We start from the raw sequence: 16,184 nt of genomic DNA on the forward strand, positions 1-16,184 counted from the left end.
CTCCAAGCCCCTCTCCAGCCCTCAGGGGCCACATGCTGGCCAAGGGAGTGACAATCCTGGTGACATCCCCGCTCCACTCAGACATCAGATATGACAAACCAGATCACACCAGATCTTTTTAAGCCAAACAGGAATCAAATGTCCCAGGGAGGGACATTTGTCCTGTCTGGTCCAGCCACCTCCCCTCTCCAGCATCCCCATGTCCCCATCCATCTCCCAGCCACAACCTCAGAGGCACTGGTTCTCCCCTTCATATAGGCTTCCCTCTATTGGTACATATATACATATAATATATATATGTTATTATTATTTCTCCATGATGGACGGTTTATTGATCTGAAGCGTCTGTCCACAAAAAAAAAAAAAAAAAAAACAACAGTTTAAAATTCCCTGAGCCTCAAAAATGACGGGTAGGTAGTTCGGACATTTGTCTTCTTGCCACCTTTTCATGTTGATTTTATTATTAGTATTGATTTATTTAAATATATATTTATATATATTTATATATTTTCTTTTCTGTCCCTCCCCAGGAATCCCCCCATCCACCCACCCTCCCCAAATCCGTGTGGTGGAGCCAGCGTCAGTTTTTATTTTTAATTTTCTGCTTGGCCGGGATATAAGGCAGCACCGTCTGGGTGCTTTTATCGGCTACGGTCTGGGTGCTGCTGTTCCTCATCAGCCGCCGTGCTGGGGGTCCGCCCCCGCCCCCCCCACCGCCACTCATGGAAGGATGCTTTGAGGGTGGCCCCGCCAGCACCTTACGCCCGGGCTCCTCAGGGCCATCATCCCCGGGGGATGCCGTGCTGTCACCGTCCCGGTCGTCATCGCAGCACAGAGCGTGGTAAAGCACCTTGTCGCTGAACCGGACCCGTTCCCGCGTGCCAGCCGGCCGGTGATGTGAGACCTTCTGGCTGGCCGGCGTGCTGAAGGCTTCCTCGCTGGATGAATCCGGGGTCCCCCCTCCCCGGGGACCGTTGGTGATGGGGATCCCCCCGTTCATCAGCCGGTAATCCAGCTGGCGAGCTGGTGGGGGCTGCGGCTGCGGCCGGTGGGGCTCGGGACCATCGCCTGGGTCGGAGGGGGTGGAAGCATCCAGGAAGGAGCAGAATTCCCAGCTGTCGGAGAGGATGTCGGAGGTGGTGAAATCGAGGGGTCCCAGCTCAAAGGTGCCCCCCCCCTTCTCGCTGCTGGAGGTGCTGCTGGCCGTTGCCGTTGTCCAGTCGTCCGGCTCCAGCTCGAACTCGAAGTCGGAGGTCAGCCGGTCGATCTGGCTCACCACCTGCGGGCAGACGGATGGATGGACGGGCAGAGGAGCTGCTGGGCAGGGCTCTCCTGCTTTTGCTCCGCAATAACACCACATCCCTAAATAACTGCCACTTCCCCCAGCACTACCAGTGTGATGAGCTGGGAGGGCTCGGCTCAACGGAACTGCTCTGGCAGCCCCTTGGCAGGGGCAAAAGCCCACCCGGCGGCACGGCACCCACAGGTCCCAAGCAGGTGGTGAAGCCTTGGGTGCCCCTGGGTGCTCGATGCAGCAGGATGGGCCTTCCCCAGGGTGGCCCTGGGGTCTGCCTTGTCCCCTGGGGCCATGAATGCCACCCCAAATCCCCATGCACATGGTGTCCTTTGGTCCCTTGCACTTGGCCATGGGGACCCACCATCAACCGCCACCTCCTCCCCCTGGAAAAGGCAGCTCCACAGGTGGGTAAACTGAGGCAGGGGGTGGAAAATGTCCCGTGGTCATGGGACAAACTACACAAGCAGGTGCAGGGTCTGTGGGGACATCTTTGCCCTGACTGGGATGCTGATGGGCTTGGTCCCCAATCCTTCATCTCCTCCAAAGTGTTGAGTATGTCAAGACCCGGGGTGGCTTGGGGACAGGGTCATGGCCCCGGCACACTGCAGGGGATGGACACCACATGGAGCATGAATAAAACAAGCCCTTAAAAAAGTTAAAAATAAGAAATGTAATGTCCTAGCTGATGTTCAAGCCACTGGCAGGGGTGGAAGGAAGGGAGGAAGGGTCTCCTTCCTCCTATGTTCTACTTCTAATGACCTTGCTGAGGTTTCAGATCCAAGAGGCTCATCACCCACCTTCAAGTCTTTAATCCCATCCAGCAAAACAGCTGCCCAGCACCAAGCACAGCACTAATCCTGCCCAGGGTACCCCAATCCCACCCAAGCACCCATTGCTGTGGCATCCAGCTGGAGTCATCACTGTTTCCCTGTGGTATTTCTTGGCTGATGTTTCTGCGTGTATATACGTGTGCGGGGGTGTGTGTGGCTTTATTTTATGTGGGAGGCAGAGCACGATGCAAAAATTCAACTCCGCAGCAGTTGGAAGTGTGTATTTTTGGCAGGGTTGCTGGCTTGCCTCCCCCCCTCTCTGGGGGAGCTGGCAGAGGGCCTGACCGGCCCCGGTGCTGCCAAGCAGGAGGTGGGCAGCGGCAGACACGGGGCGGGGGGGGGCTATGGGGAACCCCTCAATACCCCTTGTACAACTGATGCATTTTGTGCCACTCCCCCCCGCCTCAGCATGGGCATCTGTGGCCATGGGTGCCTGTGGCACCCCGGGGCTGTGTCCTTTCCACCTCCCCCTGGCCCCCGCATCCTGCACATAGAGCATTTGGGAGCAAAAATCTCCCCTTTGCTTGTTTTTTTCCAGGTGGTTTTTCCATGCATAAATGGTTTTTCCTGGTTATTTTTCATTATTGCCATTTTCTACCTGTTTTTCCTTCCACTGCTCTTCCACATGTCCTTTCCTCGTGGAAATCGGCCACAAATTTCCCAAAACGAGGGAGAGAAGAAAAATCAATGGGCAACATCCTGCCAGACATGTTTCCTTCCCTTCTCCTCATGCCACTGGAAAGACCTGCCATATCTCCACCAGTCCCACGGGTCATCAACGGGTGCTGGACCTCCTCAGCCACCGAGCATAATTAAGCACGGCACTTCTCTGTCATTTTTATGCTGCTGTTATTCTAGAACTCCATTTTTTTGAGTTCCATTTTGTTGGGGGAAACTGAGTCCTCAGGCCCGGACACCTCATCCCATCCTTATGGGGTGACCGAGGGGGGGCACTTCAAAGCTGCTGTCACGGTGCTAGGTTGCCCTTGGTCTCTGCATCCCTTTGCTGGATGCTGGTGTGCAGAGGTGTGGGTCACCGCTATAAATCACTAAAGGCACCATAAACTAGAGCTCAGCAGAGCAGGCTCCTCACAAAGCCCTTGTGGGTGAGGACGCGTGGGCAGAGTTAAGGGTAATTTAGTGTGTCTGGGCATCTGAAACCAGGAGCCCGCGGGGATGATTATGCTGCCAGCAGCCAAAGTTGCTCTGTTACATTCTGCTGTCCTAATTTTAATAAAATTCCCATATCCAAGCTCCAAATTTCACTTCTTTGACAACCCTGCCCATCCAGCTCTCCTGCCAAGCTCCTGAGGAGACAACACCAAGGATGAGGGACCCCAACCCCCACTTGCTTGTTGAGGGGGTTCCAGCCACGGGCACTCAGCACCCTCCTTTTTAAATCAGCTGCAGATCCCTGTGGGACATCTCCAGGCTCTGGCTGCAGACAGGACCATTTCTTGGGCCACCAAATGCTGTGTGACAACTTGGGGACAATCAGGATGGGCAACTCTGGAGGACAAAATAGTGTCACCTCCATGGGGGCACAACTCCAAGGGGCACAGGGGTCTGATGGGATTTGGGTGAGGGTGGTGGGGTTGGATGTGCACACTTGCTGCCCAATGCAAACATGGAGCAGAGCAACCAGGGACACCTGTGAATGAGGAGACCCTTTCTGAGATGGGACCAGATCGTGTCACCAGGAAAATGCAGGTGGAAGGGCTGGGGATTGCTGCCCAGGAGCATGTTGGACACGTTAACTACAAAAAACAACTTTCCAGAGAAAAAGAGCTGAATGAGAAACGAGTGCTCCCACCATCAGACCTGAGCAGACAGGGATGGACACTAATACAGCTTAACAGCCCTGATCAGCCCCACCTGGGACCCCCACCCCACCCATGGCCCAGGAGCCCATATCAGCTCAGTCCTGAGATGCAAGCTGCTTTCTGAGTTGTGCTGCCTGACAGTGTGTCCCTAGCTCCATGCGGTGCCCCCCCCCCCCCCCCCCCCCCCCCCCCCCCGGGCTGTTTGTCTCTGGATGGACCCCTTGAAGCCCAGCTCTGGTCCTGCTTGCAGGATAGACCTTGTGCCTACGTTGTGTCCCTGTCTCCTGGAGGGACTTTGGGTCCCCAGAGGAGTGCCAGGGATGGTGAGCTGGGCGCTTCTCACCTCAGGCAGCAGAAGGCAATGGGCTTTGCCTAAGCTCCTTGCCCATGATCTCCTGCTTATTGCTCCTGCTTCTCTGCCCACGTGAGGCCTCCAGGGAGGGTGGGCAGGGACCCATCCATCCTTTGAGCTTTGGCTTTGAAGGGTGCAGAAGGTGAGCTGGAAGCATCTGCATCAGCATCCGTGAGAAAGTCTTGAAATTAGAAAAAATGCTTTTGTCTGCTCCTAATGCACCACCAGACACCCCCTCCCCCCCACTTTTTCTTTTTTTCTTTTTTTTTTTTTCTTTCTTTGGCTGGGGAGAAAGGGCGGAACTCAAGGAAAAGAGGAAAAAATAAGATGTGAGCTCTTCTTTCTCAGTGACAAGAAAGAATTAGGGAAAAGGGTAGGAAAAGAGCTGTCTTTGGGAAACACCCGGCTATTATTATTTTTTAATAAGGCAGCAAATGATTCTGCTGAAACCCTCAGCTAAAATGAGATCACCTCTGTTTTCACAAAGACTCGGTGATTACAGCACAGGGTTCAGGGCCAGCATTTCCCTGGCCTTCAAGTTGGGTCTCTGTCACCCAGGGTCCCTGCTCTTCTTCTCCCTCATCCTCATTAAAGGGACCTGCTGCAGTTTGGGCTTGCTTGGTGCCAGCAGGAGGCACATCCCCATCCCGGTCCTCGTCCCCATCGCAGCACATGGGGATTAGTGTCACATCAGCGGTGGCTCCCTCCGGGCTATTTTTAGGAATGCTTTCTATTTTAAACGGGTGGTGGTGGTGCGGGGGGATGATGGGGTGTTAAATACCTATGTGACATTTGGTACCCCGCTGAGGATTTCAATGTAAAGTAGGATTTGGACTTTTTTCTTTCCCGAGGCAGGTTGTCAAAGCTTTTTTTAGCTGAGGCCATCACTGCTGGCAGAGGGAGCCGGGGTAAGAGTGGGAGGGATGGACCAGACCTGGGATCGGGTGGTGTGGGGTGATGCTGCCATCATCATTCCCATGAACTGGGGATGGCTCTGTCCCTCTATAAGCAGGTGAGGAGGGTTGGGGTGTCCTCAGCATGTGCTGGAGGTGCCACAGGGGTGACCAAGAGAGGACGTGTCCCCATCCTCCCTCACCTTTAGGTCTGACCCTGGTGCGAAGAAGCCACCTTTTTGGTGACAGCAGAGCATCACTGCTCAAACCAGGAATACCTGGCAGCAGGGAAACAGGGAGCAAAAATAATTCCCCTTGACCTCGTGTGGGGTGTCACTGAGGGGCCTCATCCTGCTGTGCCCAGGTGCCCTGAAAGCAAGTGCTGGGTGGCCAAGGGTTCTCAGCTCTTGCCTGAAGGGATGAGCTTTGAGCAGCCAGTGGATGAACTGAAGTGATGCAGTGGGATGGGCCCACATCCACGTGGGCACTGAGCAAGGATGTGCTAAACCACGGTACTGACCAGTTCACCCCCACCTGAAAAACCAGCTCCCACCATTCAGCCCAGCTGGGAGTGCTGGGTGCTCCCCTTGCTCCGCAGATGGTCACCCACACCCGTGGAGTTTGCTGGCAGCCAGAAGCTTTTCAGATAAAAGCCTGGGTGCCCCAAATTAGATGTTTACCTCCCCAGCTAAGGCAGATGTTGAACATCTGGAACATCGTTGTTTTTTAATGAGATTTTTGGTTATTGGCTGCAAATGAAGCACCGAGATCCCTGGCTCCGGGTTGGGATTGGTGGCTCCAGATTCCACATTTTGGCCATGCTGTTTCCTATCGAGGAGTGAAACCTCCTGGAAGCTCGAGAAGATGCTGGAGAGGCGAAGGATGGGGACATCAAAGGCTTCGTGGCCAGTAATTGGTAATGCATATTCCCGAGGCTGGGGAAGGAGCTGGAAGATGCTGGGATCAAAGTGGTGCAATCTAACAGCCCCTTCATCCCAGCGCGGCCTTTGAAGCAGATGGGCGAAGCGGATCGGTGCTCGGGGCAGGTACTGTTGGGTGAAGGGGGGGGCGAGGGGGGGAAGATCAAAGTGGGGGGATGGGGCACTGCGCTGCCTAGGGTTGTCTTTGCCTCAATGTTGGAGGGAAACCAGTGTGTGTCCCCTCAGCTGCCCTCCTGCAAGATGCAACTGTTTTCTCCACCCAGAGCCAAACATCTCATCCCCAGCCGGGTTGGGAGAAGAGTGAGGATTTTCGTGCATCCTCCCCAGACCCGACATTCCCTCAGCTGCTGGCTGGATCCCCAGCGCCCCGCTGCGCACCTGCAGCAGCACATGTTGGGGTCCAGGGATTTTCCCATGTTAGGCAGCTGCTGGATCTGACCCGCCTGGCCCTGCGCTGTGCTTTGCTACCAGCTCATGCATGGAGGGGATGTGCAACGGGACCATGTAGCCCATGCAAAAAATCCCCAACCCTATTCCCAAAGCATCAAATCATCCCGAAGGCATTTGACACCATTTCCTTGAACATCAGTTCCTCCCTCCATGGGGGAAAAGAGCCACCCCACGACCCCACAGCCAAACACTCCGGGAGCAGGGACCTTCCTGCATCTCCCAAACCATTTCCCAGCACAGGCAAGGTGAGTAAATATTTAATAAGGAATAAATGATTAATTAGAGCTTGCAAAGTGAAGCTGGGTTACAGGGGCCTCTCTTCCCTGAGCTGATGCTTATAAATGAGCGTGCCGTGGATCTCGGGATCATTTGCTAGATCATCAGCTGCTAAATAGTTCAAAATCATCGCACAGATCTCTAAAACATGTTATTATTAGAATAATAAGCTGCCTTCTCGCCGTGAACTTTCCCAAGCGTTCCCAGCTAATCACCTATTGATTACAACATTATTAAGGTATTTATAATCATAAAGGATTGCAGGGAGGATTTTATTCCTGCCTAAGGCTTGGAGGGGACCCCTCGGTGCTGCTTCCCTTGGTGGTGGGACCCCACTGCTCCCATGTCAGGAAATGCAGGGGCGATAGGACCCTTCCCGTGGGATTTTGGAGGGTTTGCACATAGGGACACTTGCACAGATACTTGTGTTTGTTTCCCACCTCCGAATATAACCCATGGATGGTTTCTGACCCCCAGCACTAATCCCACACAAGGTTGGGAAGGAGCTCAGCCTTGCAGTGAGATGGCCAAGATCTCCTGGGGTATTTTCTTCCCTGTGGCATTATCCTTATCCCTGGGAAGAGGGCAGGGTTGGCAGGAGGCGCGTGGGAGGGCAGGCAGCGTGGCAAGCGCTTGGCGGAAGCGCCTTCCCTGCCTACCTCCTGCCTGATTTCTACTTCCAGTGTGTGATTTCAATCAAAGATTTTAATAATCATTTTCCCCTCACATAATACAGCCCTGTCTTGGAGTGCTGGGGAATAATTATATACACAAAAGGGAAAGAGGGAGGGAGGGAGAGTGGGAGCAGAGAAACTGGTAAAACAGCATCCTGAATCAAACGGACATCTGGAATGACAGCCTTCAGGTGGGAACTGCTCCAGGGAGCCAGGGATGGAGCCTGAACCAGGGTCTGCTCCCATGTCACATCCCCAGGGATGGGCCAGCAGAGCTGGAATGCCCTGGGGTCCCCCACTGAAACCACCCCCCTGAGCATCCTGCAATCCCGGCTGAGTCAGGGACTCAAAATCTCTGCTGGAGCAGGGACAACATGGAGAGAAAAGCCTTATGTGAGCTAGAGCCGGCTGTGCTTGGAGCTGGTGACTGGTTTTGGAGCAGGAATGATCCCTGGGTGAAAGCCCTTGTGCCTGCACAGGGATTTTGATGGCTTTGGGGGTTATTTTTGTCAGGGTGGTTATAACCTGTCTCCTTCTTCCAGACCTGTAAAGTCTCAGTACCCAGCTCCTCTTGCAAGCAGAACCTGGAAGGAGCAGGTCCAGCATCACCCAGTGCCCTCCAGCATTATCCTGTGAAGGTCTTCCAGCTCCATGGGTGTGTTTGACACAGCAGGATCGGGCCCACCACTGTCCTCCCTGAGCACATCCAACCTCATGCCGCAACCCACTGGCAAAGCCCCAAGCAGAGGAGACGGCCGCAGGGATGGACATTTCCAAAGCCCCCGTGGTGGCTCCACTGGAGAATACACCAACGTCACAAGTGCCAGGGCCCTGGTGGCACTGAAGGGCATCAATGGCCCCAAGCAGCCCCACCTCGTACCCCCACCCATGATCCCACCTAAGCTCGGGGCCGTCAGTCCCTGCCTAGGGCTGCCTGAGCCAGCCTTGTCCCCATGTCCCAGCCCGCACTTCCAGCCAAGGAAAAGCACCACCACGTGCAAGGCAGACTGCCACAAGGGATTATTTTTTTTACTTCTCTTTCACCGATATCCTAAAGCTTACGATTTGCCAGCCTGGTGTCTGCTACATTCTTTTCCGGGTGGGTTTGAAAGAGAGTTATGCATAACGTGCTCCCATCGAGCTTGCTCTGAGGGGTCCAGAGGACAAGGAGTTGAATTTGCAAAGCCTCTAACACCCAACGTCCCTGGTTTGGGGAAAACTGGACCTCTCTTTCTTTGGAGTCTCTGGAGCCTAGTTTAGCCCGGTTGGAGCAGCATTTTAGCTCTGGAGCCTGCTCTTGTACTGAGTTCTACACCGTTTTGTATAAATTCAACTAATTGCTGCAAAGTTAGACGGGTATGTTGTAGGAGTTGTTGAGAAGGGTCGAAGTTTAGGACCCAGCTGACGGTGGGGGTCTCATGGGGCATGGACTCCCTCCCTGGCACAAGAGCAGGGTCTCCCTAGGGTGAGGGGCAGAGGATGGGTGTCCTCTGGCCACCCTCTGCTCCTCAAGGCACAGGGTCCTGCTGTGCCCAGCTCAGCCCTTCCACCTTCCAAAGTTATTACTCCTCTTTTGAACCTGCTTCCCAAAACCCGTCCCCAGGGAATGCCAGGAGCCCTTTACCCCTCCCCTGTGCCCTCAGGCCACTTGCTCCTCTTCTCTGCTCTGAGACACACTGGTAGAGCTTGACTTGGGCAGCTTACCAAGGATGCTGCAGGGATGCTCAAGGTCCTTCTGGCCTCAAGAGCTGGACCTGGACAGGGACCTTGTAGAGCCACCTGAAGCTTGCTGGAAAGAACAACCCAGCCTTCTCTGTGAAACGGTCAGAGATTTACCCCATCCCAGTCCTCCTTATCCCTCCACATCCTCGGCAGAAGGGATGCTCGTAGTGGTCCCACCTGGCCTTAAATCCATGGGCCCAATAAAGGGGGACAATTGCCATCATCCTCATTTTAAAGCCCTCTTTAGGCTCCTGGAGGAGCACGAAGTGATCTTGGGCTAAACGGAAAATAGCTCTGCCTCCTGATTATTACCATTATGACTATTTAATCCAGCAGAGATTTTTCAAAGGGGTTTTGGGCTCCCCCATTGGCGTTGCAGGAATCGGGGGGGGGCTTTTTGCTTTGGGTGGCCAGGTTTGTTTTCTGCTGCAGGAAAGACCGGCAAGGCCATGAGAGAAAGGAAAATCTCTAGGGATGCCACCATCAGGTTGCGCCCTTGCGGGAACCCAGTGGGGCAGTGTGGCAGGACGTGGCATCTGCCTGGTGCTGGCTTTCCCGGTGGGATGGCCCCCCTAAAATCTCCCAGATAGAGCAGAGCCATCCCAAAGGAGGACACAGCATCCCAAGGGATGCTTCAGGCTAGAAGATGTCACCTCCCTGACCACTGCCGTGTCTGCACTGAGGATGACGTTGGTCCCCCTGCATCAGCACTCTCGGCAGGCAAATGTCACCGACCCATGCGGAGCTGCTCCATGGTGGCCCCGTGGCAAAACCTCCGCTGAATTCTGCCCTTCCTGGGGGCAGACAAGGTTTCACGTGGCTCTGGATAGAACTCCATGCTCAGCTCAGGCCACGGAAAGGACGCAAATGCCCTCCTGCCCTATTGCAAAAGCGAGCTGCCGCACTGCACTCAAGGCAACCATGCTCTTCCCACCCATCACTTCTCCCACCACCTGCAGAGATGTCCTAAATTACCAGCCCCAGCCAGGTTCCCTTGCCCCCTACCTTGGAGATGTGTGGCCCAAACACTTGAGTCACAGAGATATTAAATTCCCCACCAAACCAACTCTGCCATCCTCTGCACTGGAACGAAACTCCAACCACACTTTATATGTGTGTATATAAATATATACTTTTTTTTTTTTTTTTTTTCCAGGAGTAATGGACCCTGACAGCCAGGCTATGGGACAGCCAGTCGCTTTGGCCCCCTCTGCACCATGTGGACCCCCCTCCTTATCACACCCAAGGCTGATGCCATATTTTCGGTGCTCTCTGCAATGCCAGAGGAACCCACCATCCCCTTTCCATCCACCCCTCTTGTTTGAAAGGGGCCTGAAAAACAGTCCCAAGCCCACCAAAGGAGAGCAGAGCTGACTGTGGCATGGTGCCCATGGCACCAGTTCCCCCAGCCCCAGTGTGTGATCCCATGGTGCTTCTCCCACCACCAGCACCCACAGGGACGATGCCTCGGCCGGTCCCCCTGACCCCAAGCAAACCCTGGTGTCAAGGTCAAGAGCAATTTTGCAAACCATGTCTATGTTTTTCTCCCCTTTCTTTTTGAAAATCCTATTGCATATCAGCTGGGCTCTGCCACCCCAAGTCCCTCCTGGAGCTGATGGGTTGCGGGTGCTGAGCTGGCTCTGCTCCTCCAGCCTGGCCGTGGAGGCAGGAACCAGGCAGAGGGACAGGGACAGGGCACCCCACTCTGGGGCCAGCAGCTACCACGACCCGCGCAGGGATGCGATGGTCCCCCAGGGCTTTCCTACCTCCCGAAGCTCCTTGGCCACCTCCTTGAGCTCCTGTAAGATGCCTTCCAGTTGCCCGATCACCATTTTCATCCGACTCCGGATCCTTTCCCTTTCACAATTACTCTTGCTGCTGCTACAATTGCTGCTGCTGCTGCTGGGGTGGTCACTGGGCTGCCTGTCCTGGCAGGTCCGGGAGTCCATCCTTCCCTACCGGCCTCGGTTCCCGGCCCCAACAGCTCTGTCCATCCTGCTCCCCTCTAGCCGGGTGGCCTGGCGTCCACGCAGCCCCTCTCGGCTGGGGAGCTTTCAACATCTTAACGTTCCCCTGCCTCCAAGAAAGTCCCAGCCACACGCTTGCCTCCCTGCAAGGTCGGGGGGCTCTGGTTCGGAGCGGGGAGCAGGGTTGGGATGCAGCATGCGGAGCTGGGAGTGCTGCAAAGAGGGCTTAGCCAGTGGCAGTGGGGAGATGTGGGGTGGCCATGGGGTGAGCGAAGGAGGCGAGTGCTGCCTGGTCAAGCCAGCAGGAGGAGGAGGAGGAGGAAGAGTCCCTTGGATGTCCCAGGAAGATAAAATCCAGCAGGTCACGCCTTGCCTGCTCCCCAGTGCTGGGGAGGGGTACACGGGGCTGGATGTCCCCAGGGTGTGATGCTGCCCCCCACGTCGGGCCCTCACTCTGGGGTCACCAGCTCCAGCGTTGGGTGGTGGGGGTGGGTGTCTCCCAGCTGGCCACAGGTGTCCTGAGGAGCCCAGAGTCCCCTCCTGCAAGGACAGACAGACAGGCAATGTGACAGTGCCATCCCTTCTGGAGCCAGAAAGCTGGGGTGGGCTCTGCCCACTCCTGCCTTGCCTTGATCTCAACCCCAGCATGAAGACAAGCCCCCAGGTACCCCCACAGTGCTCCCCCCCAGTTGAGGGGGGGGAGGATGGAGCCTGGCACTGTTCCTGGCACCCCCTCTTTTCTCTCCCCCCCCCCCCCCCCCCCAGTTTGAGACCTGGAGACTGGGCACAGTGGGGTCTCACCGAGCCAGATGGGTGGATAGGTGACAGCCAGGGAGCCGTGGCGGCTCAGGAACTTACCGTCACGATCCAGACCCCCCTTGGCTTCACTCCAAGCTCTTCCTTGTCCTTTTTTTTCCCTTCTTCTTTTCTTACTTCCTCCCCCTCCTCCTCCTCCTCTTCCTCCTCCCTCAGGGTTTTGTGTGGCACAAGAGGAGTCCGGGGGCCACTTTCCTTCGGTCGCTGTTGGAAGGGGTGAGACGTTACCAGAGGTGACAGCTTGCCATGGATGGGGGACACGTCCCGGGGGGACTCCTCTGCTTTGAGGGGGGGTCAGGCAGCCTCTTCCCCCCGCAGGGGCCTTCCCACAGCCATCCTCCTCCCGGGCTCAAGCCCCAACCCCGCCTTGGCCCAGGAGGGGGAAAAACCCACCTTGCCCCCAAATGCCCCCCCCATCTTTCCGCGAGGGGGGGGCAAACAGCACGGGTGGAGGCGGAATGTGGCTGGGGGGGCGCATCCCCTCAGCTCAGGGGTGCGCACAGGGAGGGGGGGTCCTGGCATGCTTACATTTCCATCCCCGGTACCCGCATCCTCCATCCCCGCTGCTCGCATCCTTCATCCCTGGTACCCGCATCCTCCGGGGCACCGGGGATGGAGGATGTCGGTACCCGCATCTTCCATCCCCGCTCCCCGCACCCTCCCTCCCGGCTGCTCGCATCCTCCCTCCCCGGTGCCCGCATCACCCCCTCCTCCTCCTCCTCCTCCCCCCTCCTCCCTCCTCCCCGGTGCCCCCGCTGCCCGCACCCCCGCAGCCTCCCCCGTGCCCCCGGGACCGACCGGCGGCAGCGGTGCGGGCTCAGGGCCGGCCGCCCCCTGGGCGCCGGGCGGGCGGAGCGGGGCGGGGGGCGCCCGGCGCCCCGGGCAGAGCCATGGGGCGGGCGGAGCGGCGGTGGGCGCCGGCCCCCGGCCCCGGCCGCAGCCTCCCCGCTCCCCGCGGCTCCCGGCTCGGCTCGCCCCGGCGGCTGCTGTGTCAGAGAAAGGGGCCGAGCCTCCGCCGGGCGGGGGGGGCTTAAAGGGGCCGGGAGCCCCTTTGCACGGCGCGGAGCGGGGAGGGGGCAGCGCCGAGGGAAACTGAGGCAGCGCCGGGGGGGGAGGGGCTTGCCTGGGGGGGTGTCTCTGCCTCAGTTTCCCCAATCTCCCCCACAAAAAAATAATAGCCTTATTAAGGCTGGTCCCTTCCCAACGCAGAAGCCCCTCCCGGTCCTGGGGGTCATATCTGGGGCCAGTTCCTGCAGGATCTGTCACAAGGCACCGGCACCCGGGGTGCAGCAGCAGCACCTCAGCAAAGGGCCCTGCTGCAGGACCTGCCTGGGCAGTAGGAAAACAGTAGCCACGGCCTGTACGTGCTTGTGTGTGGTGGGGGGCTGCTCTGGGGGCCCCCCAACACGGGGAGGCAATGGGCCGGCAGCAGGGATGCAGCGTGGGGCTGTCAGCGCTGGGAACAAGGAGGAATTCTTGTCCCAGGGTTGAACCGTGACGATAGGTGGCAATCCCAGGTCTGCAGGAGATGAGGTGGCATGTGCGGCGTGTGCGGCGTGTGCGCATACGTGTCAGTTATTGCCTCCTACCGGGTGTGTTCAAAAGTGCTGAACACACTTCTTGGCATGGACCTGAACTGACTCATCCTTAAGTGAGCAGCTTGTCATGAGGTGATGTTTTGGGGGCTCTTCTGCTTCTCGCGGAATAGTCGGGTTGGGGTTCAGCGGTGGATCCTGGGGATGGCAGGAGCGCCGGGGCGTGTGGCAGACACTGGCGAGCAACCCCGCCGTGCACAGCTTTATTGCAAGGATATTTTCCAGGGTAACCGTATGGCTGGTGGGATGTTTTCAGCAGGAACCTGCTCCATGCAATAATTCGCACCCGAAGCTCAGCTGGTGACAACGTGGCCACCTGGGTTCCCGACAGCCACGGCACTCTCTCCTCTGCTCCCAGGCTCTGATTTCCTCTGATAGCAGGTTAATGCCAGCTCCTGCTCTGCCTCTGCCATTAAGCAGGCAGAGCCGAAAATCATCAGGGAGCTTAGGACAGTAATTTGGGGAAAGAGTGGAGGTGGTAAAACTGAGATGGAGGTGCTGCTCCTGGGAAATCCACCTTGGACCAGTGATGCGGTTTCGTCTCCGAACACGCGCAGTGGATCTGGCGTGGAAAGGTGATAAAAGATTTTGAATTATTTTGGCCAGAGGAGGACCTGAATAAACTACAGTGGGGGATCAAATGAGTGGCCAAGACAAGACGTGGGCTGAGGAGGAAACACGCCCCATCCATGACCTGCTCTTCCCCTCTCCCACAAGAATCTGCTCGCCACCTCTGTGGTGGGTAACGGCAGCCCAGGGAGTTTTGGTCTGAGCCAGTTGGTAACAAATGCTCGCAAATACCCATTGCCAGCGCTGGAGAGCCCGACCTTGGGTGTCGGCACTGCCAAAAGCCTGTTTTGGAAAGTCTTGTCCATGACGGTGAAGCTAAGCAGCAGAAATGGCCCTGCAGGAACGTCCAAAGCTTCCATCATGAGGTGAGAGGCCCCAGCCATGTTTCCTATGACTTTCTGAAACCCTCTGGATGGTGTCTTGAGGGTGTGAAATAAAGGGGTGCCAGTCAGCTTTACCCTGAAAAGGGGACAGAAAGGCTCAGCCTTTACGAGACACACGAGAAGCCAAGCCTGCAGCACCCCTCACCCTTCGCCCCAGCTTACCTATGTTCCAACGCCCTGGATGGACATCCTCAGCTGGTCCTGTGCTGAGGGGCACCCCTGGCCCCGAGCCCCCCCCTCTATGGGCACAAGACAGTGGCTGTGGGGGGGGATGTCCATCTGTCCTGCCTGGGTCCTGCTGTGAAAGCCACCATGTTCTGGCTGCTGGTGGGCAACCTGGCGGCTGGTGGGTTCATCATTTCTGGAGGAAGACTAGAAACAGGGTGGTTTGGTATTTTTAAAATCTATTTTCTGTTTTTATCTGCTGTTTTGCAAAGCCTGAACTCTTCCCCATGAAGAACTCGGTGAAGGACAGTCTTCAACAGGAGCTTCCCCAAGGATGCTGCTTCCCACCTGCGCATCACAGCCCAGGTCTGGGGAGTCATGGAACACCCCGTTTTCAGCATCCATGTGACGGATCTGTGTTCCCCACCTCCCTTCCAGATCCTCTCCTATCCCATCCCACCTTCCTCAGGGTCTCCCAGAGGAGTTGGGGGGGATCCCCAAATGCTGCCTAGCTTTGGTACCCCACTGATGGAGGGTTGGGGTTTCCAGGCAGGAGAGACACGGCTGAAGTGTGATGGGGAGAGAGGAGCGGTTTTATTCCCACCTCCCTAATATCACTCCCTCCCTCATTCTGCAATCTTTATTTATGCTTTTCGTTAGATCTGATTTACTGGGGATTTTCCCATTCCAGCAGGAAAACTGCCGGGAGGGGATTTCTCTGCAAAGCTTTCAGGCTCACGGGCGTTTTATTTTCCAGGGTCGTGCCAGGCTGGTTCCTGCAGGGTGGCTCTTGGCTTGGCAAGGCTTAGCAGGGGACCCCCACAGCGGGGAGTCCCCTCCGTCCCCCTGAAATCTCCCGTCATGGCCCTGGGATGGAGCCGGTCCCCATTGTCATGCTGCTGGCAGGTGCCCTTCGCTGCCGAGCCCGCTGATGTATCGCTTCCCCGCCGTGACTCACTGGCACAGATCTAATTTCTAATTAAATAGCGATTCTTTTCAGAGCCATTTATTTCTGTTTCTTTTGTATTTTGATTGGAGTGTCAGTCAGTTTTTCACCAGTTTGTCAATTCCTCTTTCCCTGAAGATTAGCGAGGAGAGATGTGAGAATACAGAAATACATGTTAGCAGCGCCGAGCCCGGGAGCGCCTCGGGTCCCAGCCACCCTGAGAAAACCTGCAGAGAATACAGTAAGTAACTGAGAAGGAGAAAGAAAATAATCCCTGAGAAAGCCTGTTTAGAGCAATGTCTGAAGATCTGTTTTCTTCCCCATCTCCATCACCCTTCCCTGACCTGCGGACCCACAAGTCCCATCCTGCCACGTTCCTGGTGGCAGCAAATGGTGACTTCCAGAGGAAAGCCCACGGGATGCTCATGATGAAACATCCTTCTCCTGGATGGACTTTATCCTTGGGACATTTGAAACATGGGAC

The 16,184-nt window shown here is 56.4% G+C and overlaps 1 protein-coding gene across 2 annotated transcripts; it reads right to left on the reverse strand.

The window, feature by feature from the left end:
- Positions 1-463: 463 nt before the first annotated feature.
- Positions 464-13,014, reverse strand: INSYN1 (inhibitory synaptic factor 1). Of its 2 annotated transcripts, none has more exons than XM_055717373.1 (4): positions 12,840-13,014; positions 12,084-12,245; positions 11,025-11,765; positions 464-1,279 (listed from the first exon to the last, which is right to left on the reverse strand). In XM_055717373.1, exons 3-4 carry the CDS (start codon positions 11,205-11,207, stop codon positions 581-583), a joined length of 882 nt encoding a protein of 293 aa, XP_055573348.1. In that variant the 5' UTR covers positions 11,208-11,765; positions 12,084-12,245; positions 12,840-13,014; the 3' UTR covers positions 464-580. The 2 variants fall into 2 exon arrangements, with proteins under 2 accessions (XP_055573348.1, XP_005437517.2); XM_005437460.3 differs by lacking the exon at positions 12,840-13,014 and adding an exon at positions 12,570-12,697.
- Positions 13,015-16,184: the final 3,170 nt, after the last annotated feature.

This window comes from Falco cherrug, chromosome 7, assembly GCF_023634085.1.
Source record: "Falco cherrug isolate bFalChe1 chromosome 7, bFalChe1.pri, whole genome shotgun sequence".
NCBI classification, from domain to species: Eukaryota; Metazoa; Chordata; class Aves; order Falconiformes; family Falconidae; genus Falco; species Falco cherrug.

What these genes read in the sequence shown, in the direction of transcription:
- INSYN1 (XM_055717373.1), bottom strand. Translation starts at nt 11,207, where the DNA reads ATGGACTCCCGGACCTGCCAGGACAGGCAGCCCAGTGACCACCCCAGC. An exon ending in TGGCCAAGGAGCTTCGGGAG is followed by an intron (nt 1,280 to 11,024) that starts GTAGGAAAGCCC and finishes GTCTGCCCGCAG; the next exon opens with GTGGTGAGCCAGATCGACCG.